The sequence below is a fragment of the Anopheles merus genome, chromosome 2L (genome assembly GCF_017562075.2).
Source record: "Anopheles merus strain MAF chromosome 2L, AmerM5.1, whole genome shotgun sequence".
Classification (NCBI taxonomy): Eukaryota; Metazoa; Arthropoda; class Insecta; order Diptera; family Culicidae; genus Anopheles; species Anopheles merus.
The window spans coordinates 48379688-48404305 of record NC_054083.1 but is presented as its reverse complement, the minus strand read 5'-3'; the positions used below and the strand labels follow the sequence as shown (position 1 = coordinate 48404305).

The following is a 24618-nucleotide window of genomic DNA, read 5'->3' as shown; positions in this document are numbered from 1 at the left end:
ATGTGGGGGACATTCGGTACACTTTTATTATCTTAATGCTATTGAAACACCTTCTCGTTGGCCCAAGCCTGCCGCTAATATAACGTAATCGTCTCCACGCAGTACCACTGGTTAGCATCCCGTCCCGATTTCTGTGCCTTTTGCTCCAGCATACGGCGCAACGAAGGGGACAGCTTTTGCAGCTCGCCCAACAGCCCAACGTGCCGCTCGACAATGGTCAGGAGGCGCTGCAGCTGCTCCCGTATCGGCTCCTCGGTCGAAAGAATAAACTGCTGGTAGTGTGAATCGAGCAGCACCATCATCCACTGTACCGTCTGCTCGTCACTGTCGAAGGTATCCGCGTTGTGTAGCGTTTCGCTCAGCATGGCCATCGGATCGGTAAGCAAATGCTCGAGATGCTGCAACAGCTCCCGGACGGTGCGAAAATCCAACTCCTTCCGTGCGTACGCAATCAGCGGTTTGCGGTTGAAGCTGCAGGACAGGACAATGTTGAGCAGATCGCGACGACAGGGATGGTTTGCCTGCGCCTCCACCATAATGTGCTGATCGGGCAGCTCGGGCTCATCCTTTTTGGGCGGCTTGACTTTGTTGGCCTTCGGTGTTGTCCCAACTTCCATCTCTTGCTCCTCTTCCTCCTCCTCCTCCTCGTTCGTTGCAGGCAGCGAGAGGGCATACTTGAGCGCCTTTATGAGCGTCCGTTCCGATACGACCGAGTAGCGCTTTAAACACTTGGCGAGATCTTCGGGCAGGTTCGCTTGCATCAGCCACGGCACGACGCGGTCGCAGATTTCCACCTCCGAGTATCCACAACGTTCCAGCTCCTCGAGCATGATTTCAAACTTTTCGCTCAAAATCAACGGCCCGAGCGATACGTCCGCATTGTTGAAAAGCTTTATCTGTACCGTATCCTTCGGCAGGAGGGAGCTTTCGATCACATCCACCGGCAGCGATTCCCGATAGGCCGCCCGCAATTCCTCCTCAAACTCGGCCTCGCTGTACACCCACTTGTAGGCGGGCCGGTCTGCTGGCGGCGCTTCGCCCGAACCGTTCGCGACCGTTGCATCTCCACCATTCGCTTCGAGTTCCCTTCGCTTGGGCAGCTTTGACAGCATTTCGTCAAACGCGTACACATCCAGCAGTTCGCACTCCTCGTTAATGCTTTCGTCGTCGATCGTGTGCGACAGGTCGAAGGTGCGCTGACTGCCGATCATGTCCGACAGCTGCTCCTTGCTGATTTTAAACGGCACCACCGCCAACATCTGCCCGAACGCTAGCAGTATGTTGCTCTCCACCACCCAGATGCGGGACGACACAAAGTACACCTTGAAGTACTGCTTCGCCTGGAACACCTTGAACTGCACGTTGAACAGGACGAGCGTCGCGCCGTCCTGGTTTTTGTTGTTCGCGTAGAACGCGACATAGTCCTTGCCGATGCTGGCCATCGAGAGCGGCTGCTTTACGTTCAGGTGGTGCACCATTTCGATAAAGTTGCCCACCCCTTCCTCGCGCTTCGGCGACTGGCCGAGGGAAAGCTGAAGGTTAAATATGCGACTGTCGGACCCTGTGGAGGGTTGTGAGAAAAGAAATTGCCAATTTTATTCAAAACCGAAAAGCGACCTCACTTCCCGCTACTTACAGATGCTCAGCAACGATGGTCCATCGCTCCCGTCCACCACGCAGGCGCTCACCAACCGGATCTCGTCCCCGATGCGCTGCACCGCTATTTTTTCGATTGTTTTGTGCACCTTCAGGTCGACCGGATTGAGCAGCGCGTAGTGCAGCTCCATCGAACCGTCCTCCTCCTTGCGCAGGAAGTACGTCAACAGTGGTGTCCCGTTGTCCAGCAGAAGCACCTTCACGTCCCGTATCGTGTGCGTTTTCGGGTCAACGAAGGGCACAGCTACATTGCCGGCCTCATCCTGCTGCGATTTGTTTCTCGTTTTCAACGCACTTTCGAGCGATTCACAGCTACCGTCCGTGTAGAGCAGCAACGTTTGACCGCTCTCGAGGCAGAACAGATCGTGCACGGTGCGGTACAGCTTGATCTTCTTCACCGTGTTCATGTCGTGCTGGTCCCGCTTCCAGCACCGTATGTAGCGGCCCCCAAACACACCGACGTATCGCTCGGAGCGGAAATCGTACACCACCTTGCTGCTGAGCCGATCCAGCACGGTCCAGCTGCGGATTTGTCGTTGATTACTTAGCTGTAAGAAAGAGCCAAGGAAAGTTAATCCGTAAGAACCATTGCACCGGGACACGCGCGATCCGTTGACCCACCTTGACCACCAGTATGATGTTGCGGCCCAGCGTGTTTATCACGCAGCCCGGATCGACATCGCGCGACAGTCCCAGAAAGTCGTCGATGTTGTTTATCGGACAAAGATTGTAATAGGCGAGCAGTTTGGCCATTTCGGAACACTTTATTCGCCGTCCGGAGCAACGCGTGTGTGAGCGAACGGAGTACAACGTGCTTTTTGTTTACGTTTTACGGCGCCTGACAGCGCTCCGCAGCGTTTGACAGTTCTCAGAGGAGAGCAAAAAAAAATGCCCCACGAAAACATGTCAAGCTGTGACACACGTACAGTGCTTGACAAGCCACACTCGGCAGGTTGTGTGCTGGTGAGAAGCGCGACATAATCGTGCAATAGAGCGAACTAGAAGCAAAATTGAATTGTTTTTAGTGATTGTGTCTACTAAATTACAATTTGAGTGTTGGAAAGGTGTTAAAATCCCGATTTAGTAGCATTTCCTCGCACTGTTTTGCTTATTGGCGCGGTAAGCAGCACCTTTGCTTGACAGCTGTTACCTGTGTGCGTGTGCTTGTGCTTGTGTGTACGTTCGTATCGCGTTGGAATCACGTCGCTGCTGGCTGCTAGCTTGTTGGCTGCGTATATTTATCGTGTGAACGGTAGCATAAAGGACGTCCAAATACTCTGTGCCCTTTTCGGTGCATCACACCCTCACACAAAACTTCCCCCTCGGTGAAAACAGTCCACACTACTCCCCTTACTCAGAATGGGCGGGAAGCGAACGAAAGGAAACACCAAGGTAAGACGGTGCCTGCTGCCTGGGGTGTTCCCTCTTGGCGTTGACGTGTACGGTCGGGGAGTCCCTCCCCCCATACCTGTGTCGTATCAATTTCACCATCCATGCTAATCGATTTCCCCCCGCTCCCATCGCGTCCGGTAGCCGTCGAGCAGTGGGCGCAGTGCGGAACTGCTCGGCACCTCCGTGCCGACGCTGTTCGGGTTTGCCGCGCTGGACAGCACGAGCATGCCGGTCGTGCCCGGGTTTGTGCAGATCGACCCCAACCACAGCGTCGACGAGCTGGACCCGAACCTGGACGATACGCTGCAGATCGTGCTGCGCAAGATGCTGAAGAAGGATCCGACCACCAAGACGAAGGCACTGCTCGAGTTCACCGAGCTGATGAACGGGGCCGACCTGGAGGTGGTGAAAGCGGTGCTGCCCTTTTGGCCCCGCCTGTTCGTCAACCTGTCGACCGATGCGGAGCACCGGGTGCGGGAAACGACGCAGCAGGCGCAGGCAGCGATCGTTCGCCGGGCCGGTAAGAAGATTGCCCCGTTCCTGAAGCAGCTGGCGCCGGCCTGGATCTCGTCCCAGTACGATACGTACGCACCGGCCGCCAGTACCGCGCTGCAGTCGTTCAGCAGCGCCTTTCCGCCGGGCAAGGTGAGCGAGGTGTTTGTGTTTTGCGAGCAGGAAATACTGGACTACTACACGAAGAACCTGACCATCCACACGGCCATCACGCTGAGCAATCCGAAGTGAGTGAGGGGATGATCCAGAGAGGGAAAAGGAGCTATCTTACAATTTTTCCTAAAATATGATTTGTTTACCCCCTTTTTACAGATCGCACACACCGGAAGAGTGTGAAAACAAGTACCAGCGCGTGCTCATATCCAGCCTGCGCGGGTACGCACTCTACCTGAGCCGCATTCCGCCGGAGAATCTGCAAAAGTCGGCCGACAAGAATGCGGAGCTGCTGAAAAGTCCCAAATTCTGGACGTACCACAAGCACAAAACGGCCGCAATTCGGGCGGCCTGGTTCGAGGTGATCTCTGCGCTGCTCCAACACGCCCCCTTCCTGGTGGACCAGCACCAGGCGCAGATAACGACGAGCGTGTTCCAGTTTCTGGACGAAACCGACCCAACCGTCGTGACGCACGTGTGGAGCTCGATCGTGCTGATCCAGGCGCATCTGGCCGGCTGGCACACGCACCTCAACTTCGACAAGGCCGTGTTTCCGAAGCTGTGGAAGCTGCTGAGAAGTGGCGGTGGTGGCAATGCGGCCTGCGTCTACCCCCACATGCTGCCGCTGGTGTCGGGCTTTACGCGCGACGTGCTCGGCGACGAGCGGTTGGCCAAATTCTACAGCCTCTTCTTCGAAAGCATGAACGAAGGCCTGAAGGCGGTACAGTCGAGCCGGGCGGACGTGACGGCCGTTTCGCAGGCGTACTACGAATCGTTCCAGTACGTGGTGCTGCAAGCCGTGCGGGACGAAGCGATGGCGGAAGCGGCCCGGGAAGAGTTTTGTATGAATCTGCTCGAGCAGCATCTGGTGGGGGTGATTGCGTGGTGCATTACGAGTGAAGCGGCCTGCGGGAAGTACGTGTTTCAGAGTATGGCCAACCTGCTGGACCACTGGTGTCAGCACAGTGCGACGCATCCGCTGTACGTGCGGCTGCTGGTGACGTTCTGGGAGCGGCTGTACGGGGTGGTAAAGGAAAGCGTGGACTGCAAGGACAATTCGGCGAGCATAACGGATGCGCACGTGGATTTGGTGCAGAATCTGCGCCGTACGTCGCACAAGCGGGTGAAATTTGCGGTGGAAAACCCGAACGCGGAGGATGCGGTGGACGGTGGCAGCTGTCCGCTGACCAGCGGGGATCATGCGAATCGGTTCGAAAACCAGCTGCAGCTGCTCGTGTACCGCATCTGCCAGCTGTACATTGCTAAGATCAGCGTCGAGCGGGACGATGGGTACGTGCTGCAGCTGGAGTATCTGGTGCGAGCGTTCCAGGGCCGGGAGCTGTTCGTGTTTCTGGCCCACGACAGTGAAAACATCAAGTGTCTGTTCGATACGTTCGCCCGATGGCTGCAGGATGCTAAGCTGCAGTCGGAGTACGTGGTGGAGCTGATCATGATCCTGTACAAGTATCTCGATGCGGACGAACGGGCAGCGCTGCTAAACAAATGGATAAAGGTGCGTAATCGATACACATTCGCAGCGATTTGTTTGAAAGGGAAGCACGTGATGGGAAGCGTTTGCTGTATTTAGTTCAATCGCGTGCATTGAAGGGAGAGACATGCTTCCGTTCATTGACTGTAGGACTGTAAGACAAATAGCAAACGTACACGTTTATTGGCACACTGCCAACGCTCCAAGCTACGTGTCCTTTTATCGATGCCACTGGCATGCGATGACACGATATTAAATGAAGCAATTGGGCTCCGTCTTCCATTTCGCACCGTCCCGGCAAAAGGTTAAAGTACTGTTTGATGGGGCGCAGTACGATGGCCTTTTCGCGGGTACGATGTACCGATTGGGTGTTATTTCCGTTGCCATTAGTGACCTTTCGGGCGAAGGGTTTTGGTGCAGCACGGGGTGAGTATGTTTTCTTCACCCCGCCAAAAACAATTGCTGCATTACGAGACAGGTAAATGGCCTTTGTTGGGGTCATAAATTGTTTATTTCGTGCGGGAAGAAGGAGCAAAGAGGGGTAAATGATTTATAAACCTTTGTACAACATATCTTTTGCACGATGGTACACGGGTTGATGAGCTTTTTGGTGCATTTTATTTGATTTTGATGCAGAAAGTTTCGTTCCATTTGTGGAATAGGCGATTTTTTAAATAAATTAAACGAAATATAGAGTTCTAACACATCTTTTTTTTTTGCCCCACAGATGGCCAACAAAACCGTTCAAAGCTGGATCATCCTGCGCGCGCTCAGCCATCCACTGTGCCAGGAGCCAAACATAAAGCAGTTCCTCTCGCAGCCCGAGGTATCGAGCAACATTATCGAATGTGCGGTTGGTGTCGCAAACGGCAACACGAAGGACAACATGATACTGCTGCAGAAATGCTTCTTCGTGGCCAGCAATGGCGAGATATTGATTGACGCGGAAACATGCAGGAAAATCATTGACACCGTCACGTATCCCCTGCGAGACGCATCCAAGCAAGAGCTGCACGACGGTTGCATAAGCTTTCTCGCCCAAATCATGCCCGTCATCTGCAGCGACGGCAGGCTGACCGAATTGCACCGGGCACTGTTCGGTACGCTGTTCGATTTCAGCGTCCACAACGTGGTCAGTGAGCATCTGTCCGAGGATACGCTGTGGGAGGCAACGACCGCCTGGCAGGATGCACTGTCCGGCGAAGACATCGAGCTCGACGGGCAGCTGCTCGTGCGGTGCGTAAACACGATCGACGAACGGCTGGCCGCTCTAGCCGGCAGGACGGATCAGGCGGACATACTGGTGCTGCTGGAGAGGGTAGCCGAACTTACGGCCAAATTAATTGCCTGTGCCACGGAATCGCACAAACACGACCGGCCCAAACGTTGCCAACAGGTTGACGCGATGCTGAGGGAACTGTTCGAAAGGCGCACGGTGGAGCTGCAGCGTCAAACGGACGAAACGGCCCATCTGGCGGAGTACACCGAGCTGCTCCAGGGACGGCTGATAACGAAACAGTCGCGACTGTCCACATCTCCCGCACTGTCCAACGAACAGTTTGCTGTTGCGATGAAGAGCTTGCTAGCCCGGGCGCTCGGTGCAGTGAGCGTTGTGTTGAAGCTATCGTGCAAAGCGAAGCTAAAACAGCAGCGGCCAGCGAAAAGCGAACAGGCAGACAAAATGGATGTGGATGAGCGGAAGGATGAGCTAGAGGAGGAGGAAATGGACGTGTCTGAGAATGGCGATGGCAACGAAGAGGAGGAGGAGCTTTGGATTCTGCGCTCGTGGTCGGAACTGATCTACGAGAAGGTACTGTCTGTGATATATTTGGCCTCCGTCGGGGATACGGTGCTGTACAATACGGAGCAGGTACGTTCAACTCAATTAGCTAAGCAGGAGTTTATCATAATCAGCATATAAATTCACTCCTTTTCTTCCATTTCTCTCCCATCAGCTTGAATCCGTCGTTGAATGTTTAATACTCGCAGTCCAGGAGAAGCTATCGCTTCTGCTAAGGAACGTACCACAGGATATCGTGCAGGAAATCAAACGGAAACTGTTTACCCTGTCCAACGAGCACGGTATGCTCTGGGCCAAATGTTTGAATGCGCTGCTAGTGATCGATCAGTATGCGGATGAGGAAAACGGGCCCGTTCTGTTGTACGAGGACGCTTCGACGGTAGCAAACAACAGCGAGGATCTCGTGGCCTATATTAACATAGTGCAGGTAAGCTTCAACATTTGTTTTTCTTTGACTAATTCACCCCATTAATAATGTATTCCTTTACTGTTCCAGTGTCTGGGTGCAAAGATGAAACCGAAATGTCTTCCCATCGGACCCAACCTGTTTGAAAACTACTTTGACGTGCTGGTAAAGCTTGCCTCGGCCCGCTGCCTGATAGAGAACCATTTCTCCACCAACTACAACGAACTGAACGATCGAAAAATCATCGGCAACTGCCTAATCGTGCTGCACGAGCTCATCACCCGGCAGACGGCCAACAAAATGTTGCTTTACAATTGGTAAGCAAACGGGGTCAAAGGGGGTTTGATTGGTTGGTTTGTGCAATAATTAATAATTAATTCTTCTTCCCCCCTCTTTGCAGTGATCTGGCACAAGCGGACGAAAACAAAATCTTCCTCGACATGGAGGTGGCCAACGTGCTGACGGTGGTGCTGCGCTACTTCCCCACCGAGCTGGACATCTCCAAGTGGGACTTTATTCGCATTGCCCTCAGCTCGTGGACGCTTTCCGTCTCCAAAAGCTTTTCCCAATACCATACGCACAATGTAAGCGCCGCGCGGGTGCGCCGATGTCACGTGTCGCGCATTAAATCTTTATTCTTTGTCCTCTTTTTTTAGATTTCCCTCTTTATTGCGGCACTGTTTAGGCTGTTTAACGGATTGATGCAGTTCTTCAATGCAGAGCGGCAGCGCAGCTCCACCGAACTGCTCACGAACGTGATCGAGGAATGGGACAACGTGTTCTCGAAGGACGTTAATCTGGTGCTGTTGAAAGCATTCGTCGGTATTGTGAATACGTTGGACCGCGGGCGCAAATCGGATGAATATTTCATCGAAAGCATCTGCCCGTATGTGGAAGCGATCGATTTTAATCACGTGCTGAAGGTAAGCGTTAAAGCTGACGTTGAGACAAAGAGTAGCACTAACTCTTCTAACCCGGTTCCCCCGACTTTTGACAGGCAAACAAAGTAGATTCAAAAACATCCCTGGACGATCTCATCACCTTCTCGCTGACCAACATTCGCCACCGGAACAAACGCGTACGGTACGCCGCTACCGCCATGCTTAAATCGCTCTCGATCGGGCTGGTACAGCGTGACCAGGAGCAGCTGCTGAAGCGCTCCGAGTCCACCGAGCGGCAGCAGGAGAGTGGCGAAGAAGCGGACGATAGCTGGCACCTGCTGGAGCGCTTTCGGCTGCCGCTGGACGAGTACCAGGATTTGCTGCACGAGTTTGTGGCCGATTTCCACTACAAACCGGCCGACCAGGAGACGGCTACGAGTGTCGCCGAGCAGGAAAAGCTGGCCGAAGCTAGATCGCACTGTTTGTCCTACCTGCTGCTGTGGGACTGTATTCTCGGTATCTGTGCCAAAGCTCCGTCCGAGTTGCGATCGATCTACACTTCCTGGATATCGCGCAACGAGTTTGAGGAGGTAAGGGCTACGCGAAACGCATCATCATTTGGTGGATCTATTTTATGTTATTTATTTTTATTGCAGCTGCTCCTGCCCGTACTCTTCAAGCTGATGCCACCGGAATTACTGCGCAATCCGGACTCCTGTGCGGTTTATGGACAAGCGATGTTTGCCAGCTTAGAGTGGAACCAGATTAAGAGTAAGTTTGGTTTCTTTTAAGCAAAGCGCTACGTTGGCTTTGGGACTTCTTCGTCCACCTGTTTCTCTTCCGATTGATCTTCGTCCGCTTCATCGGCTAGAATATTCTCAATAACCGTCACTTGATTTTCCATATCGTCCTCCGTTTCATCTGCATCCTGTGCACTCTCATTCATTGAGGCGCGTGTGTCAATCTTGTCACTAGAATCGGCGTTAGCGAGCGATACTTTGCTTCTTGATGCTTCACCTTCTTGCAATGCTTCTTCTCCGACGTTTTCATCCTCAACCTCTAAGCATACACTCTCCCGCTCCACCGTAAGCACTGCCTCCTCCACACAGTCGTACACTAGCTCTAGCGAGATAATGCTCAAAGGTTCCAGCTCCTCACCGTCCCTCATTTCGCCCCCCACCCGGGGCAGCTCAAACACACTCGAGTTGACGGAAACGAACGATTCCGATTGTCTTACGTACGAGAAGGATTTTTGCTTGTCTAACGTTATACCGGTCTGCTGCATCATGCGCCACACCCACTCTCCCACTTTGTCGGCAAATTCAACGTAAAAATCTTCGATAACGTCATTTTCTTGTTCCGTTTTGTCCGGTCGAATCTTCACCTCCAGCAAGCGGCTTATGCGGCGCAATACTACCCGTGAAATGTTTGCCGCTTCCTGACCCAGGGGTTCGGTGGTCGTGTACAGATAGTAGCTGGCTAGACACTTGGACAGTTTGTGCATCGTTTGCCGGAGCAGCTTAATCTCCCAACAGTGGACCTTGTGCAGTAGCTTGCGCTCCTGCTTGGCCCGATGCCGGCGCCACATGGCATCGTCCGACCGTTGCTGCTTAGCGTACCCGATCGACTCCTGTATGCTGACGAACGGTTTCGGTTCCAGCAGGCTCGTCAGGTGTTGCTTTTGCTTCGGTGAAAGTGTTGTCGAGTATTGCTCGAGCGTGTTTCGAACGCGTGACGTACCGGGGCGCGCTAACGTTTTGATGCGGTTCGTGGCCGAGGAAAGTTTGTGCTCGATGTAATGGGGCCATTTATGACGTACCTAAGTAATTGGTGAAGAAGTGGAAAATGTCTCATGTAACGCATAGTAACAGCACCAACACACCTACCACTTCCTTAGGCAGTGCTATGAAATCGATATGCTCCACCGGCTTCAGCACCTCTCGATCCAGGATGAAATTTCCACTGTGTTGACACTTTTTATACTTTTGCGGGCTCGGATGAACCAATTTGTAGACGGTTGGCACCGAAGTCTGCTTTTCGGATCTTCGTTGCTGTGCCTGTAATTTGTTGTAGACCAATCGTTCCTTCGCTCCTTTGCGCAGCTCCGCTTCGAGCGAGGGAACCGTGTCCAGTTCCGGCAGCTCTTGGGGAAACAGCTCGTAACCGGTAGCTTTATGTTGTAGGCCATTAACTTCCCAATCCATTTTTGTGTAACCAAAACTTCCCAAAAACAAAAAAAAAAAACGATCGAAACAATCAATTAAAAGGAACACCTGTACAATTTGAGCCAAAATAGTTGATTCGTTTACTGCACAATGGTTACTAAACATTTCGCATTGCTCTTCTCTGTTCGCCTACTAGATCCAAACACCAAGCTGGAACGTTACGCCTGCCATCTGTACGCCCAAACGCTGCGCCATCTGCCGGTAATACTGCGCCGATGGTTCAACGGGCTAAACCATCGCTACTCCACGATCGTGAGCAAGATAACGGCCAACTCGGTGTCGGGCTTGCTGTGCCAGGAAGAGTTCCAGGCGCTGCTGGAACGCAAGGACCGACAGGACAACATGCAGATCAAGGTGCACTCGGCCCTGCGCCAGGTGATGGCCGTGTACTCGATCGACGAGGCAAAGGTGGAGCTGCACATAACGCTGCCGAGCAACTTCCCGCTCGGTGCGGTCACGGTGGAGGGTGGCAAGCAGATCGGCGGACGGTTGCAGTCGCGCCAGGTCGTGATGCAGCTTTCCATCTTTCTGACGCATCAGGTAAAGTGTAACGGCGGTAATTAACGCTTGTCATCCTGTACCTAACCGGTTTTGTTTTCTTTGTCTCTCGCGTAGAACGGATCGATTAACGATGGTTTGTCGCTGTGGAAGCGTAATTTGGATCGTAAGTTTGAGGGCGTGGAAGAGTGCTACGTGTGCTACAGCGTTATACACCAAGACACCTGCCAGCTGCCGAAGCTGTCCTGCAAAACCTGCAAGAAGAAGTTCCACGGACCGTGCTTGTACCGGTGGTTCAGCACGAGCAACAAATCGACGTGCCCCATTTGTCGACATATTTTCTAACAAGTGTCCCGGTTTTAAGCACTTACACGAAAAACAAATTGAGACGCATAGATAGATGGGTATATTGTTAAGCTAGGTAGATTGTGCAGAAGGGAAAGATGCCTTTATTTAAGTTACAATGAAGAGTAAATCAGAGAAAACAAATCGAACAAATGAACATAGTTGAAGAAATGCGGTTAAGAATTGTTGGCGAGCGTCGTCCGAATCCAATCGTGATAATATGACACACTGGCAAAACCATCCGGAAAGCCCTGGGCGCACGGTACCGCAAAGTTGGCCACACCGACAACCTTTCCTTCGTACACCAGCGGTCCACCGGAATCGCCCTGTAAAACGAACCACACGTACCAATTAGCGTTCAACTGAGAGTGACACGAATGGTAAGAAGGCATACTTACATTGCAAACACCCTCGCCCTCCTTCGTCAATGTGCAGATATGGCCCAAGTCGACTGCTGGATTGTCCTCGAGGAGTCGTTTGCATTCCTCGTACGGCACGTACCGCAAGTTGATCGTTTGGAGCATTCTCGGCACAGACCCAGAAGTCGAAACCTTACCCCAACCCGTCGCCCGTACCGTTGCATTTACTGGAAGCTGTCGCTCCGAGTACTCGACGGCTTGCACGAACTCTCCGAACTCCAGGGGCGTCTTCAGCTTCACCAGCGCAATGTCATTGTGGAACGGTGGCTTGTTGAAGCGGCTGTGCACGAAGAACCGCTCCACACCGTACCGCTTGCCACCGGACCGCAAATCGTTCGTACCAGCGAGCACCTGCACTAGCTTGGGCGGCAGTATGGCACAGTGGGCTGCCGTCAGTACCCATTGGCGATCGATGATGGTACCACCGCACATATGGCTAAACAGTCCTTGCAGCGACACTTGGTACGGTGCGGAACCGGGTGCAGCTTCCGTACCTCCAACGATGCGACCGCTGTCATCCTGCTTGGGATGAGCTGCAAAACATTTGTGTTTGTTTCAGATTTGATGAATTTGTAATGGAACACAGGGAATGGCACTCCTACCGGCGGTAAGCCACAGCACCGAACACAGCACGATAACTCCGAGGGACCTCATGGATGGAAGCTTGCACAACACTGGTATGTAACTAATGCCCTGCTTGACATACTCGTTTTGTTTTTATACCTCTGTCTGGAAGACGAAGACACCTTATCATTAATCTAAGATATCTCCCGGTCATGGATTTACTCGTTTGGGATTAAGAATAGAAAGCCGTCTGCGGTGAAGCACTCAAGAGGCTGTTCTTCGTCGTCGGGAGTTGAATAGTTGTGATTCGATTCAGTTTGTTTGACTCATACAGTACATTTAAGAGTACAGTTGGAAAGAATGATTTCATGAATTGATCGGATATGACGGCAAGTCATCCTAGCTCTTCTATCTTTTGAGACATCAATGTTCTACAGAACACCTTGAATTCTGTGTAGCTAATGAGCACTGTTGCTAGTAACATAGCCGATTGTAGAAGGCTTTCACCATACTCCAATAACGGAAGCAGTTTATCAATCGAACATGCCGTATTCGGTGGGGTCTGGGACTTTGGCCTCACTTGACTTTGTATACCCCGTAAGCTAAGCGTAAGCCAGCTTGTCCAGAGAAAGTGAGCAAACTACTTGCTCTAATAATTCCAACAGCTTTAAAGACTCTTACTAGACTTCGGACACGCGCACTGAGCTCCGCAGTGAGTGATGAAAGCAAGAATAATGACCCAGAAGGGCATAACAACTGCTGTTGAATGCCAAAAAATTCTTGAAACCAGTTGGAAATCGTACAGCGCGTAAAGACTTTTCAAACAAAAGAGTAATAATGGAGTTTGGAGAGGTACATAGGGTGTCTGAATCGAAAGATATTTTTATTAAATTCAAACTACTCAAAGCTGACCAAAGTACATCATACATTGCCCAAAATCGTCTCAAGGATTATTGGCGATCGTTGTCCGAATCCAATCGTGGTAATACGACACTCTTGCGTAGGCATCTGGATATCCCAGGGCGCAAGGAACGCCAAAGTTAACCACCCCGACAAGCTTTCCCTCATAAACCAGTGGCCCACCAGAATCGCCCTGAAAGGATAGGCAACATTAAGAAATTGACTCAAATGCACCACTTCCAACTACTTACATTGCATGCGCCTTCGCCCTTCTTCGTCAGTGTGCAGACATGTCCAATATCGACATTTTCACTATTCCCGTGCAGCCGTTTGCATTCCTCGTACGGCACGTACGTTAGATCGATAGTTTGCAGCTTGTTCGGCATCGCTCCGGTACCAGAAAGCCGGCCCCATCCCGTCAGCGTTAGCGTTGCATTCTCGGGAATCTCCCGCTCGGAGTACGCGATCGGTTGCACAAGATCATCGTACTGGATCATCGATTTCAGCCTGACCAGCGCAATGTCATTGTGAAAGACGGGATTGTTGTAGCGACTGTGGACGTAAAACTTCTCCACCGCATAGCGCTGGCCGCCGGTATTGAGCAGATTGGTGCCGACCAACACTTTCGTAAACTTAACCGACGTCTGCACGCAATGGGCCGCCGTCAGTATCCAGTCGCGATCAATGATGGCACCACCGCACGAATGGCCGAACAGTCCTTGCAGTGATACCTGGTAAGGGGCTGCGCCGGGTGGAGCGTCGGTACCACCCACGACACGGTCATTTCCTTTCACGTCATCCGGTGTGGGATGGGCTGTAATGAATATTTCAATTTGTTTTAGGTATCTTCAGATAGAGCTATCGTGTTAATCATCGCTCTAACCATAGATGAGACACAGCACTGAACACAGTACGAAAACACCGAAGGATCTCATGATAGATTCTTACACAACACTGGTATGTAACTGATGCCATGTATGCTTTAATCGATCGCTATTTATACTGATCTGTTGTCGGAAGCACTTAAAACGCATATTAAATGCGCAAAGCATTACTCTGATTCTAACACGTTTGATAATGAAGATAGCATAGATTAAATCAACAGCTTTCTACGTTGGTTTGTTGTTCTGATGGGATCAAGAAACGGAAAACATTCTCACCGACGCTATCTTTCCCCCTATCATTCAGGTTATCTGTAAGAGTTTATGGATGGATTGACCGACATTCTTGTGGCATAATACTATGCTAGAAGTGCTATGGAGAAGTCTGGAGTGCTCTTCACGTGAGCTCTTCACAACCTTTAAGTTATGATCGTTTGAACTGATTCAGTAGTCGCAAGCAGTTTCCGGATGAGGACCACTTAATTGTTGAAAATAGTGTTGTGCTTCATGGATCTTTCGTAAAGATTCTGTCCTATGAATCTTTAGTGATGAGTGATTCGAATCACGGATCAAATATCTAAAGATATATATGAATCTTTGAATATTTATGAATCTCTAGAGATTCATGAATCTTTTCGAATTCTCAAACATTAAAGCATCCATGAACACTTATTACATCTATTTATCTATTTATTATAACAGATATAATTAAAAATTAAAAATTTATTTTATTAAATAAAAACATAGGAACTAACATGCTTAATCATCGCATTCTTCAAAACAGATATGTATTGGGATTTGTCTTCGTCTTTTGTTATTATCCTAGGAACGTTTAAATGACACCGATAAGACACCGTTTTTCCTTCATCTAATGTATTCCATTTACTTTTCTTCACACAGCCGCATTCGATCTAATTATTTATTGTTCTTCAACTATCCTCTTATCAGTCAACGTGGAACGCGACTCAATTTATACGATTATGTGTCGGGGTTTGAAGGGTTCCGCGCAGAGATTACCCGCCGCTTCAGCTACACTTACCGTGCGATAAGAAGCACCCTTAACCAAACGCTCAATACGTCAATTAAAATATCGCCGATCGACACAAAAACACAGGAGGCAGGACAAGATTCTCATTCATTCGCGTGGCCACCACGGGGTGCATGATAAATCACCCTATCGCCCATCAATCGGATTGTCACGAGTTATTTATTATTAGTAGCACACCGATAAGTGCCCTTTTTCCTGCCAGCAAATCAGATGATTGTGCGCTTGCGGATGCTTTGAATGATTTCGATTTCGAGCTCACTCGTTTGGTGGGGTTTACATGGGAGATTAAGCTGATTTATTGCGTGTTTGTATGCTGTCAAGCTCTAAACTAAGCGATGAGAATGTTCACTACACCTATAACACCAGTACCACTACCCCAAAGATTGCTACTCTACGTTAGAACCGTTATCCTTCCATCCAATCCCTGCAGCACGGGCGATCGGTCCCGTACGTAGCTCTCGAACGCATCGATATCCACCGGCCCGGTCACCTTTCGCTGTCCGTACCGCTCGAACATGGTAAACCCATCGCCACCGCCGGCCAGGAACGAGTTCGTAATGACGCGATACTTCCGGAACGGTTCTACCGGTTCGTACTTGGGCACGTCACAATCATGACACAGCACGTCCAACGCGAGCACTCGCTCGCCGACCGGGTTGGTGACGTTGAACAGGACGCGCAAACCGGACACCTGCAGCATGTTGGCACCGTTGAACCGGTCCTCGTCCCAAGACTTGGCCACACTGTACTCCATCAGCTCGATCAGATGGTCGCCGCGCATGTCGAAGCAGACGAGCGCGTTCTCGAACGGCAGCACCTCGATCAGGTTTTTGAACGCAAGATCTGTAAGAAATGCACGGTAAAGCATCGCGAATGTGTGTCTTGAAGTAACCACACAACACACACACTTACCTCCACGGAACAGTCCAACTCGAATGCCACCGACGGCAAGGACGGCAACGGCTGCATAGGTCCATTGGCCCGGTTCGGCCTTCGGCACAAAGGCGGCCACCATCGAGTCAGCTATCAGACTGCCCAGATTGCACTCTCCAAAGCCACAGGTCGCCTTCTGCAGATCCACCCCAGTCGAACCGATCTTCCTATTGCCGATCTCGTCGACCGCAACCTTCCATGGGATCAGTGCCTGGGCCACGACCGGATCCGGCACAATGTCATTGCTCAGATAGATTGGATTACCTTCCCACCGTTGAATGACGCCCAGCTCGTCAAAGTACAGCACAATGTCCCCAACCAACTTGGTGTAGGCAGAAGCCTGTACGATCAGCACCCGATGTCCGTTCGGTTGACTGACGACTGTTGGATATTCGGACACGGGATTCATCGGAATGGTCGGATGATCGCCCGTGTACAGGAAGCTGTGCGAATGGCCCCCCACAATGATGTCCACCAGCGGGCCAACATTCGCCGCGATCGAACGATCCACATCGATGCCACAGTGCGACAGGACGACGATAATGTCGCACCCAAGCGCGGTAAGGTGTTCCGCTTCCGTCCGGATCGTTTCGACCTCGTCCTCAAACATCAGTTCACCCGTGTTGGCGATCGTATCGGTCGTGCTGAGGATGACCCCAATCACCCCGATCCGACGGCCTCCGCGCTCCAGCACCAGACTCTTGTTGAACCGGTTAAATTCCGGTTCCAGGCTGTTGTCCACATTTACCAGCAGCACCGGCGACGCGATCGTCTCCAGAAATGGTACCACACCTTCCACCCCATTATCGAACTCATGGTTGCCGATCGTCTGTGTGGGCGGGAGGCGGAGAACAAGTGTCATTAACCAGCTATCAATGGTAGTCACCACACTCACCGCAACTTACCATCGCATCGGCCGGAAGCATGTTCAGAAACTCCGACGTTGCGTTCCATCGGTGAATGTTGTACCACAGCGTGCCCTGGAAGTTGTCGCCCGCGTTCAGGTAGATTGCGTTCGGTCGCTCGGCCAGCAGCCGCTTCACGACCGTCACCGTGCGGGCGTACCCACCGATGCATCGCTCACCGGTCGCCCCATCACACGTGACGCTCGCCTCATTCACCTCCTCGAAGCGGGCATGAAAGTCGTTAATGTGCACGATAGACAGGGGGAAAAGCTCCTGCTGCCCAGCAGCACCGATTGCACTGAACGAGGCAAGCAAGCAGATGACCGCGAAACGTGGGAAGAAACACCAACTTCGCACCATTGTGAATTTTGAGCACGCGCGCGCTCTCCGCGTGTGCGCACCGTGCGAAATCTTGCGTGACACTGCCGTGCGGGCCCGAATGCGCGAAAGATTCGCTGCGCGGGGGCATCAAATCAATTCCGTTCGAACGACCCCTCATTGCCACCAACACCAACAGGTGAGTGAGAGAGAGAGAGAGAGGGAGATTGTGAACGAACGGTAGAAGGGGGGATCGATTGTGGGGGTTACTGAGTGTAAGCCAACTTCTTTGGAAATCGCGACCAATAACGCAAAGCGCGATAATGTATTGAGAAACATGGGGTAAATCCCGCAAATTAAAAGACCCCCAATGGATTATTTTAAATTGAAATCGATGCCTGCTGTGTAAACGTTGGGCCTGTCTTGTTGGTGGTGGTGGTGGTTATTGCCCCCTTCCAGTTCTAATACACTTGTTCTACAGGTGGATGCGAAATTAGTCTTGAGACATTGAAAAAAGCTTTTTTATTCCAGAAGCTGCTTCTACAGGTGTCAGAGATGCCCTTCATCGATTAGGGTCTTGTCTCGAGAGAGAGAGAGAGAGATACAGAGAGATATTGATATGTCTCTAGCTCTAGGACGTAGGTGAAAAGATCTAAACATTCGAGTGGGCTTTGCGGAACAACATCATCATCACATTTGTTGGGCACGAGATAACGTCGATTGTCTTCAATTAGTCGGCGAACGGTGCTGAGAGATAAGATACTGTTGTCCAATGCTGAACAAATGCCAAGACATCAAGATATTCGGGGATTACAAGCTTCAATCACGAGCAGACAGTAACCAAGGTAGTTCCTTCACAGTCATCCCGCTTTATCACTAACACTGACACAGCTGGGGAGCACGTGTGCTATAAGCCAGCTGGCAATACAGGGCCCATTCAACTGCTGTGCGATATTAATTTATTTTCTTTTTTCCTTTTTCAGTTCAAGATTTGAATGCGTTCCTCCAGCACAGCAGCGACGGGCGAGCGTGGCTTCACGTACTCCTCGAAAGCCTGCACATCATCCACCGGTGCAACGACCCGATTTCTACCATACCGCGGGAAGATCTCAAACCCATCACCCCCTTCGGCCAGATACGACACCGTAACGACACGATACATCTTGAACATCTCCACTGGGGCGTAGGTTGGCATGGAACAGTCCTGACACAGCGCCTCCACCGACAGTACCCGATGTCCGATCGGATTGGTGACGTTGTACACGACGCGCAGTCCGGACACGTGCATCAGATTCTTGGCATTAAACCGATGCTCGTCCCACGACAGCTCGGCACCATGCTCCAGCAGTCCGACCAGCTGGAAGCCCCGAAGTTCCAGACAGACCAGCTTATTCTCGAACGGAAGCACTTCAATCAGATGCCTGAAGGAAATGTCTGTGAGGAGAATTCGGGAAAGTTCAATATCTCTTCTGGTCCTTTAGGTTGTTGCCTGCTTACCTCCCGGGACAAGACTCTGCCTTATACGCCCAACGGCAATCGCTGCGATCGATGCGTACGTCCAGCTGCCCTCCTCCGCCATCGGCACAAACGCTTCCACCATCGAGTCGGCAATCAGATTCCCCAGCACACACTCGCCAAAGTTGCATGGCGGTTTCAGCAGATCGACCGCCGTCGCACCGATCGTACGCTCGCCGACCGCATCGATCGCTACCTTCCAGGGCGCGATCGCTTCCAGCACTTCCGCGTCGGGGACGATATCGTTCGACAGATAGATCGGATTACCTTCCCAGTGCTGCACGATGCCCTGGTCGTCAAAGTAGAGTACAATGTCCCCGACAAGCTTGGTGTAGGCGGAAGCCTGCACGATCAGCACCCGATGTCCGTCCGGTTGACTGACGACTGTTGGATACTCGGAAGCGGGTGTCATTGGAATCTTGTCGTTCTGTCCGCTGTACAGGAAGCTGTGCGAATGTCCACCGACAATGATGTCCACGTTGGGGCCCGCATTAGCTGCGATGATGTGATCGACATCGAGACCGCAGTGCGATAGGACGACCACAATATCCACACCTTCGGCTGCTAGCCGATCCGCCTCCAGCCGGACAGTTTCTGCTTCATCCTCGAAAACCAACGCCCCAGTGTCGGCCATGTTGTACGTGGTGCGGAGGATCACTCCAATCAGGCCGATCTTGCGCCCGGCACGCTCCAGCACCATCGACGGGCGGAACTTGCTGAACGATGGTTCCTTCGAGTTGTCCACGTTTACCAGCAGAACGGGCGACTGTATCGCTTCCAGGAACGGAACCACGCCGGCAATTCCATCGTCAAACTCATGGTTTCCAACCGTCTGGAACATTTGGTACAGAGTTTTTTGAAGAAAATTATGAAGCAGTAGTGCAGTTTCCCTCGAGCATAAATGCAACTTACGACAGCATCCGCGGGCAGCAGGTTGAGGAAAAACGCCGTCGCATTCCAGCGATGGATGTTGTACCAAAGCGTACCCTGGAAGTTGTCGCCAATGTTAAGGTACACCGGGTTCGGGCGCTCCTGCAGCAGCTGTCGCACGATCGTAACTGTGCGGGCGTACCCTCCGAGACACTGCTCAGCCGCACCGTCCCGTTTCGGATCGCACGTAACGCTCGCCGTATCGATTTCCTCCCAGTGTGCGTGAATGTCGTTGATGTGGACGAGGGATAGAGGGAACAGCAGGGAGTCGTCGGTACGGTGCGATAGTACCAGCGGCAGCAACGCTACGGTGCCCAGACAGGCAAGAAGCTTTAGCACGGATCTCGGAGCCATCTCTGCACGGGTCGAGTGACAGCGAAGCAATGGTTTGGAATGGTCAAAACGGACACCTTCTCGCTACCTGGCTTAAGGAAGAAGGGACGATATTCGTGCACAGGTAGGAGAAGCTATGGGATGTGTTGGTATCTCCCCCGTGGTTCGAGTGCTGTTTGTGAGAAGAGAATAATTTGCAATTTATTTTTTTTTTCTTTTCTCATCGAGACAACTTGCTGAGATAACGGTTTTGATGATGATAAGAGGTTCTCGTTGTCTGTTGCATGCCTGATGGTCAATAGCACATGCAAATCAACCTCGTGGGGGTATCAAACCAACAATTGCTCGTTTCTTTATGAAGCAACAAATGAGCAACACAATGGCTCCATAAATAAGATATTCCTTTTATTCTTCGGTTCGGACACATTCTACGTAACAGGGTGAGGTTAAAATTAATTCTACTCTACCATCCTTCTTTTACCTGCCTAAGTACATCTCTGAAACTGATCAACTTCGCTAAACTTTCTTCTCTCTCTCTCTCTCTCTCTCTCTCTCTCTCTCTCTCTCTCACTCTGCTTCTTTTACAGCTCATCAGACTTTTTGTTGCGCTGGCGGCGCTTCCGGCGCGTCTTGCTGAGCGCCTCGCACGCCTGCTGTATCTCCATGAACCGTTCCTCGGCCGCCCGGAGCCGGCTCTTGTCCTTCACCTTGTCCGGGTGCGTTTCCTTCGACAGGTTGCGGCAGAGCGTTTTGATTTCCACCTGCGAAGCGGTCGCACTAATGCCCAGCACCTTGTACGCGTTCTGCTCGCCGTCCACATCCATCGAGTCGACGATTTGTTTCCAAACCTCGGCCCAGCCGTGATGCTTCGCGAACTGGTAAGTGTCGTGGAGCGTCTGCTTCAGGTCCGTCCACCACGGTGATTTGAGGAAGTTGTACAGTGCCTCGTGCACTGGGACCTCGTCACCCTCGCTGTCCGTGATCGTACCGTTGAAGTAGAGGAAGCAGCCCCACAGGGCCAGATAGATAACTGCTGCCGTGGTCAGCACTGCCAGTCGTCTGTGGATGTATAGATGTGTGTGGAATTAGCAGATGATTTTGAAATGTTCGCATCTCCTGGTCCCTTGGCTTACCGTACAAGTCGTTTTTTCTTGGGCACCTCCAGGTTCCACTCCTTGGAGAGGTTGTCGAACGCGAGCGCGCTGCAGAACGACATTATCGTGAACCAGTACTCTTCCTCCATGATGAAGTAGCGCGAAAGATAGGACACGTAGGACGCTACCAGACAGTGCCACAGGACACCCTTCTCACGCCCCGTATTGCCCACCGTCCAGACACCTGTTGGGGCAAACGAGTCCAGATTAGCAAACGAGTTAGTAAAAAAAAAAACACCCACCGCTTTCAACCCCTTACCCAACGCCACACCGAACGGGATCAGCCAGTGAAGAAAGCCCCAATCGACGCCGACAAACTCGGTCTGCGGGATCGCCAAGCTGATCAGCTGGCCCCAAAAGTAGCCGATCATGATCGCCAGCAGAAACCGGCCGGTGGAAAACGGGGGCTTCCGGTTCGTGCGCAGCTTCGCATTGAACTCCTCCACGAACCGTGGATCGTTGTTGACATCGCGCACCATCGACGGGATCTGCAGCACGTCCGCCAGCCAGCCGATGCCGGCATACCCGAACGTACACCACCAGACGAAGGCACGCCGATCCTGCCGCAGATAGAAGTGATGCACCCCGAACACACCACCGACCAGCCAGAGGGCGTACGCCATGAGGATGGATTTGCGATTTGCGAGCTGCTGCTCGGGCTGTGCGAGGGATTGCTTCTCTTCCTTGCTGTTGCGGCGCTGTTTCGGCTTTTCTTTGGACGCTGCATCTGTTCCTTTGGCGTTGTGCCTCGGCGGTGACGCATCGGCAGCCGCGGCTTGCTTCTCTTCCTTGCTGTTGTGGCGCTTTTTCGGCCTTTCTTTGGCCGCTGCTTCGGCGTTGTGCTTGGGTGTGCTGGACGTATCGACGGCTGGTGCCGATGGTGAGGGGGACAGTTTTTCTCCCATTTCGGTGTGGTTGGGCTGAAATTTCAAAATAAGAAGCGCAGATTAGCAAGCAGAAGATTGAGTTCAAATGGTTGTTGTTTAAAGATTAGCAGGGAGCTTCTGTCTCATTACCAAACGTTTGGTTGACTGCATCACAGGATTGAAGTTTAGGAGCGTTTCAATAGGATTATCATGAATCTCTTAGTTCGCTTATCATTCCCTCAAATCACTTTCTAGCGCACAATTTAGGCGTTTTGCAATAATTTCTCCACACGATTTAGTCTGCTTTTCTCACGCCAAGCGCTACAGCCGCTGTATGAATGCAGCTTGTGCCAAACGACTCCACGTTCCAAGTCGAAGAAAAAGATGTAAAAACTCCCCTCAAAAGTACACGTCAGTGTCTATCCGGTCAGTGGAGAGAGAGAGAGCGATGGTTTGCGCATTGTGCACGTGCGTAAACATTACATTGCGCGGGTACGGTTGGCTGCGCGTATGCCGTTTGATAGTATAATCTCCGCTTTTAGCTTTGAAAAGACACGTTTCCCTTGGGTGTCCGGTAATCGATAAGAAGCAAGTGACTTAAATTTTAACTGATTTTGGCACTGTTTGCTTAGGGCCAAACTCCAAGACACAGCGTGATCGTTATGTACGCACGCAAATGAACTTCACCTAGACACGGAGAGTGTTTAATACCCTGACATTTATTTTTTTAATTCTTCAAAGAAATGAGAGCACAACACCAAGCTTGATTCACAACTTTCACTGCACGGTAGACACCAGGAAAGGAAGCGCGCAGGCGGTCGCATTTGCGCCGCACGAAGTATGTCACCGCGTATATGTAAGTAGCGCGCGCCCGCGCGTGCTAACCAAAGAACAACACGTTGCTTTTGCGTAGGTTTCGTTTGGAGCAGAAATTCAACTGTAAAAATCGGAGTTGTTTTGTGCTTATCTCGAAACCATATCGCCACTAACGTCACATCTATTTTTTTTGTTTAAAAAATACGTCTTTTCGGTAAATTTTACACACTTCAACGATTGCTACTCCCTTCCCGTTTTCACACACATCCAATCCATTCTTCTCAAGAACCAAACCGTAACCGTACAATTATTTCCACTGCTTATTCCATGTCATGAAGAATCAGCATAACATTCTGGAAGATTTCTACCCGAGCGATTCAGTTGATGATGATTATGATGACGGCAGGCGGTTGCCAGATTTCCCGACTGTTTGTAAGTACCAAACCCCGAGCAGTCTTTCCTTCACCTCTTTATGCTTTCATCCCAATTCCATTCCAGCTCAGCTATGTGGTGCTCTTGTGGGCAGCAGCAGCAGCACCAGCGGAAGAAAGTCCCGTTATGTTCCACACCGAACGCTTACGACGGTGTCTTTTGCTTCTTTACGGTTCGTTGTTTCGTGCAAAATCACCTACACAAAAAGTACATCTTTAAATTGTGTTCCATGCTCACCTTTTATATTCGTTTGTTGACTGTGAATTAATGCACGTCTTTTTATTAAAAAAAAACCCGGAGCCTCACACTTTCAGACGATGCACCTAACGTTTAGCTCGGACGAAGGAATGCAACACAATGATCGGCGATGATCTCCAGGTGAGCCACGCAGAAGGGAGAGAAAAAGAGAGAGTGCGCACGTCGGTGTGTGAGCGCCGTTGCGAGAGAAATAGTCTTGACCTATGGTACGCTGTTGGTGCGTGCATGGTTGAAAGAAAGAGAGAGAAAGAATGAGAGAAAACGAGTGAGAGATATTGTTAAGGTGAGTGTACACGAGATTCATTTCGACATTGTTGAGGGTTGGTTCAAGAAAGGAAAAAAAAAACATTCCAGAGGAACGGCCCAAAAGAGGCGACATTTTCTAAATGGCAAAATTATATTTGATTTTAAAAAATAATGCCATTTTAGCTTCACTGTAAGTTTCTTGCAACGTCAGTACTACGTATGGAGGCACAGTCTATTGGGGGCTTGAACTCTTGATGGGCATGTTGTTAAGTCGTGCGAATTGACGACAGTACCACTTGGCTGTGGATCACTTTCTTGAGCTTTTCTTTCGGGTAAATGAATTGCATGTGATGGAAATTGGGCTTTATAACATCCTGTTGGTACAGACTCATTGGAAATTCCTTGAAGTAGTCCAAAAAGGATGCCATAGAGTCCATATAGCCATAGAGTAATTCCCATCATATAAACTTCACGTCGCTTAAAAATAAGAGATTGATAGAAAAAAACAAAAAACGTCGCATAAAAAAGTAAAGAAAGTGTCCCACATCTAGGATAACTCCTGAAAACCCCTGTATATTGATTAGCGTGGAAAAGGTTGCCGTGTTCCTGTTACCTTAAGAGAAATTGTACGGGAAAGTCAAGTCCATTTTTGTTATGAAAGTGAAAAATGCCGTAAATTTCAATTAGGTAAGAGTATAATCATACTTACCCTTTGTAATCATATAAAATAGTAATCTAACG

The 24618-nt window shown here is 50.9% G+C and overlaps 8 protein-coding genes and 1 long non-coding RNA gene across 11 annotated transcripts; 2 read left to right on the top strand and 7 right to left on the bottom strand.

Moving 5' to 3' along the window:
* Positions 1-3: 3 nt before the first annotated feature.
* LOC121594573 lies at positions 4-2511 on the bottom strand. The gene is made up of 3 exons (XM_041917983.1): positions 2278-2511; positions 1637-2204; positions 4-1561 (listed from the first exon to the last, which is right to left on the bottom strand). The coding sequence occupies exons 1-3, from the start codon at positions 2407-2409 to the stop codon at positions 75-77; spliced, it is 2187 nt and encodes a 728-aa protein (XP_041773917.1). The 5' UTR covers positions 2410-2511; the 3' UTR covers positions 4-74.
* A 70-nt stretch (positions 2512-2581) lies between these two features.
* On the top strand, positions 2582-11512 carry LOC121594571 (E3 ubiquitin-protein ligase listerin). Its single transcript, XM_041917982.1, has 12 exons — positions 2582-3048; positions 3190-3788; positions 3874-5227; positions 5931-7073; positions 7159-7431; positions 7501-7727; positions 7811-7994; positions 8067-8333; positions 8408-8881; positions 8948-9062; positions 10653-11056; positions 11132-11512. Exons 1-12 carry the CDS (start codon positions 3016-3018, stop codon positions 11357-11359), a joined length of 5301 nt encoding a protein of 1766 aa, XP_041773916.1. The 5' UTR covers positions 2582-3015; the 3' UTR covers positions 11360-11512.
* LOC121594574 lies at positions 8909-10644 on the bottom strand. Its single transcript, XM_041917984.1, has 2 exons — positions 10178-10644; positions 8909-10110 (listed from the first exon to the last, which is right to left on the bottom strand). The coding sequence occupies exons 1-2, from the start codon at positions 10619-10621 to the stop codon at positions 9091-9093; spliced, it is 1464 nt and encodes a 487-aa protein (XP_041773918.1). The 5' UTR covers positions 10622-10644; the 3' UTR covers positions 8909-9090.
* Positions 11513-11535: 23 nt separating the features above from the next.
* On the bottom strand, positions 11536-12492 carry LOC121594576 (chymotrypsin-2-like). The gene is made up of 3 exons (XM_041917987.1): positions 12381-12492; positions 11758-12311; positions 11536-11685 (listed from the first exon to the last, which is right to left on the bottom strand). Exons 1-3 carry the CDS (start codon positions 12430-12432, stop codon positions 11536-11538), a joined length of 756 nt encoding a protein of 251 aa, XP_041773921.1. The 5' UTR covers positions 12433-12492.
* Positions 12493-13205: 713 nt separating this feature from the next.
* On the bottom strand, positions 13206-14238 carry LOC121594575 (chymotrypsin-2-like). Its single transcript, XM_041917985.1, has 3 exons — positions 14126-14238; positions 13494-14056; positions 13206-13435 (listed from the first exon to the last, which is right to left on the bottom strand). The coding sequence occupies exons 1-3, from the start codon at positions 14175-14177 to the stop codon at positions 13286-13288; spliced, it is 765 nt and encodes a 254-aa protein (XP_041773919.1). The 5' UTR covers positions 14178-14238; the 3' UTR covers positions 13206-13285.
* A 1205-nt stretch (positions 14239-15443) lies between these two features.
* On the bottom strand, positions 15444-17437 carry LOC121594549 (apyrase-like). The gene is made up of 3 exons (XM_041917939.1): positions 17010-17437; positions 16084-16933; positions 15444-16014 (listed from the first exon to the last, which is right to left on the bottom strand). The coding sequence occupies exons 1-3, from the start codon at positions 17367-17369 to the stop codon at positions 15563-15565; spliced, it is 1662 nt and encodes a 553-aa protein (XP_041773873.1). The 5' UTR covers positions 17370-17437; the 3' UTR covers positions 15444-15562.
* An 832-nt stretch (positions 17438-18269) lies between these two features.
* Positions 18270-20232, bottom strand: LOC121594548 (apyrase-like). The gene is made up of 3 exons (XM_041917938.1): positions 19755-20232; positions 18825-19674; positions 18270-18761 (listed from the first exon to the last, which is right to left on the bottom strand). The coding sequence occupies exons 1-3, from the start codon at positions 20124-20126 to the stop codon at positions 18307-18309; spliced, it is 1677 nt and encodes a 558-aa protein (XP_041773872.1). The 5' UTR covers positions 20127-20232; the 3' UTR covers positions 18270-18306.
* Positions 20146-20774, top strand: LOC121594553. The gene is made up of 3 exons (XR_006004992.1): positions 20146-20229; positions 20334-20545; positions 20693-20774. It is a non-coding gene; the product is annotated as an uncharacterized LOC121594553 (long non-coding RNA).
* On the bottom strand, positions 20490-23698 carry LOC121594551 (dnaJ homolog subfamily C member 22). 3 transcript variants are annotated; one of them, XM_041917941.1, is made up of 4 exons: positions 23611-23698; positions 21519-22179; positions 21239-21443; positions 20490-21164 (listed from the first exon to the last, which is right to left on the bottom strand). In XM_041917941.1, exons 2-4 carry the CDS (start codon positions 22162-22164, stop codon positions 20687-20689), a joined length of 1329 nt encoding a protein of 442 aa, XP_041773875.1. In that variant the 5' UTR covers positions 22165-22179; positions 23611-23698; the 3' UTR covers positions 20490-20686. The 3 variants fall into 3 exon arrangements, with proteins under 3 accessions (XP_041773875.1, XP_041773876.1, XP_041773874.1); XM_041917942.1 differs by lacking the exon at positions 23611-23698 and adding an exon at positions 23011-23059; XM_041917940.1 differs by lacking the exon at positions 23611-23698 and adding an exon at positions 22276-22992.
* Between the last annotated feature and the right edge of the window lie 920 nt (positions 23699-24618).

Bases quoted from the DNA above. Each gene is read 5' to 3' on its own strand.
- LOC121594551 (XM_041917940.1), bottom strand. From the start codon at position 22,296: ATGCAGTCAACCAAACGTTTG. The intron at 22,180-22,275 runs GTAATGAGACAG...TTGAAATTTCAG, and splicing joins TGCAGTCAACCAAACGTTTG to CCCAACCACACCGAAATGGG. The intron at 21,444-21,518 runs GTAAGGGGTTGA...TTGCCCCAACAG, and splicing joins CCCGTTCGGTGTGGCGTTGG to GTGTCTGGACGGTGGGCAAT.
- LOC121594549 (XM_041917939.1), bottom strand. From the start codon at position 17,369: ATGGTGCGAAGTTGGTGTTTCTTCCCACGTTTCGCGGTCATCTGCTTG. The intron at 16,934-17,009 runs GTAAGTTGCGGT...CCGCCCACACAG, and splicing joins TGCTTCCGGCCGATGCGATG to ACGATCGGCAACCATGAGTT. The intron at 16,015-16,083 runs GTAAGTGTGTGT...CATTTCTTACAG, and splicing joins AGTTGGACTGTTCCGTGGAG to ATCTTGCGTTCAAAAACCTG.
- LOC121594573 (XM_041917983.1), bottom strand. From the start codon at position 2,409: ATGGCCAAACTGCTCGCCTATTACAATCTTTGTCCGATAAACAACATC. The intron at 2,205-2,277 runs GTGGGTCAACGG...TCTTTCTTACAG, and splicing joins ACATCATACTGGTGGTCAAG to CTAAGTAATCAACGACAAAT. The intron at 1,562-1,636 runs GTAAGTAGCGGG...AACCCTCCACAG, and splicing joins ACCATCGTTGCTGAGCATCT to GGTCCGACAGTCGCATATTT.
- LOC121594574 (XM_041917984.1), bottom strand. From the start codon at position 10,621: ATGTTTAGTAACCATTGTGCAGTAAACGAATCAACTATTTTGGCTCAA. The intron at 10,111-10,177 runs GTAGGTGTGTTG...CCAATTACTTAG, and splicing joins TAGCACTGCCTAAGGAAGTG to GTACGTCATAAATGGCCCCA.
- LOC121594576 (XM_041917987.1), bottom strand. From the start codon at position 12,432: ATGAGGTCCCTCGGAGTTATCGTGCTGTGTTCGGTGCTGTGGCTTACC. The intron at 12,312-12,380 runs GTAGGAGTGCCA...AATGTTTTGCAG, and splicing joins GGTGCTGTGGCTTACCGCCG to CTCATCCCAAGCAGGATGAC. The intron at 11,686-11,757 runs GTAAGTATGCCT...TTCGTTTTACAG, and splicing joins AGGGCGAGGGTGTTTGCAAT to GGCGATTCCGGTGGACCGCT.
- LOC121594571 (XM_041917982.1), top strand. From the start codon at position 3,016: ATGGGCGGGAAGCGAACGAAAGGAAACACCAAG. The intron at 3,789-3,873 runs GTGAGTGAGGGG...CCCTTTTTACAG, and splicing joins ATCACGCTGAGCAATCCGAA to ATCGCACACACCGGAAGAGT. The intron at 9,063-10,652 runs GTAAGTTTGGTT...TTCGCCTACTAG, and splicing joins AGAGTGGAACCAGATTAAGA to ATCCAAACACCAAGCTGGAA.
- LOC121594548 (XM_041917938.1), bottom strand. From the start codon at position 20,126: ATGGCTCCGAGATCCGTGCTAAAGCTTCTTGCCTGTCTGGGCACCGTA. The intron at 19,675-19,754 runs GTAAGTTGCATT...CAAATGTTCCAG, and splicing joins TGCTGCCCGCGGATGCTGTC to ACGGTTGGAAACCATGAGTT. The intron at 18,762-18,824 runs GTAAGCAGGCAA...TTCTCCTCACAG, and splicing joins GCAGAGTCTTGTCCCGGGAG to ACATTTCCTTCAGGCATCTG.
- LOC121594575 (XM_041917985.1), bottom strand. From the start codon at position 14,177: ATGAGATCCTTCGGTGTTTTCGTACTGTGTTCAGTGCTGTGTCTCATC. The intron at 14,057-14,125 runs GTTAGAGCGATG...TATTCATTACAG, and splicing joins AGTGCTGTGTCTCATCTATG to CCCATCCCACACCGGATGAC. The intron at 13,436-13,493 runs GTAAGTAGTTGG...CTATCCTTTCAG, and splicing joins AGGGCGAAGGCGCATGCAAT to GGCGATTCTGGTGGGCCACT.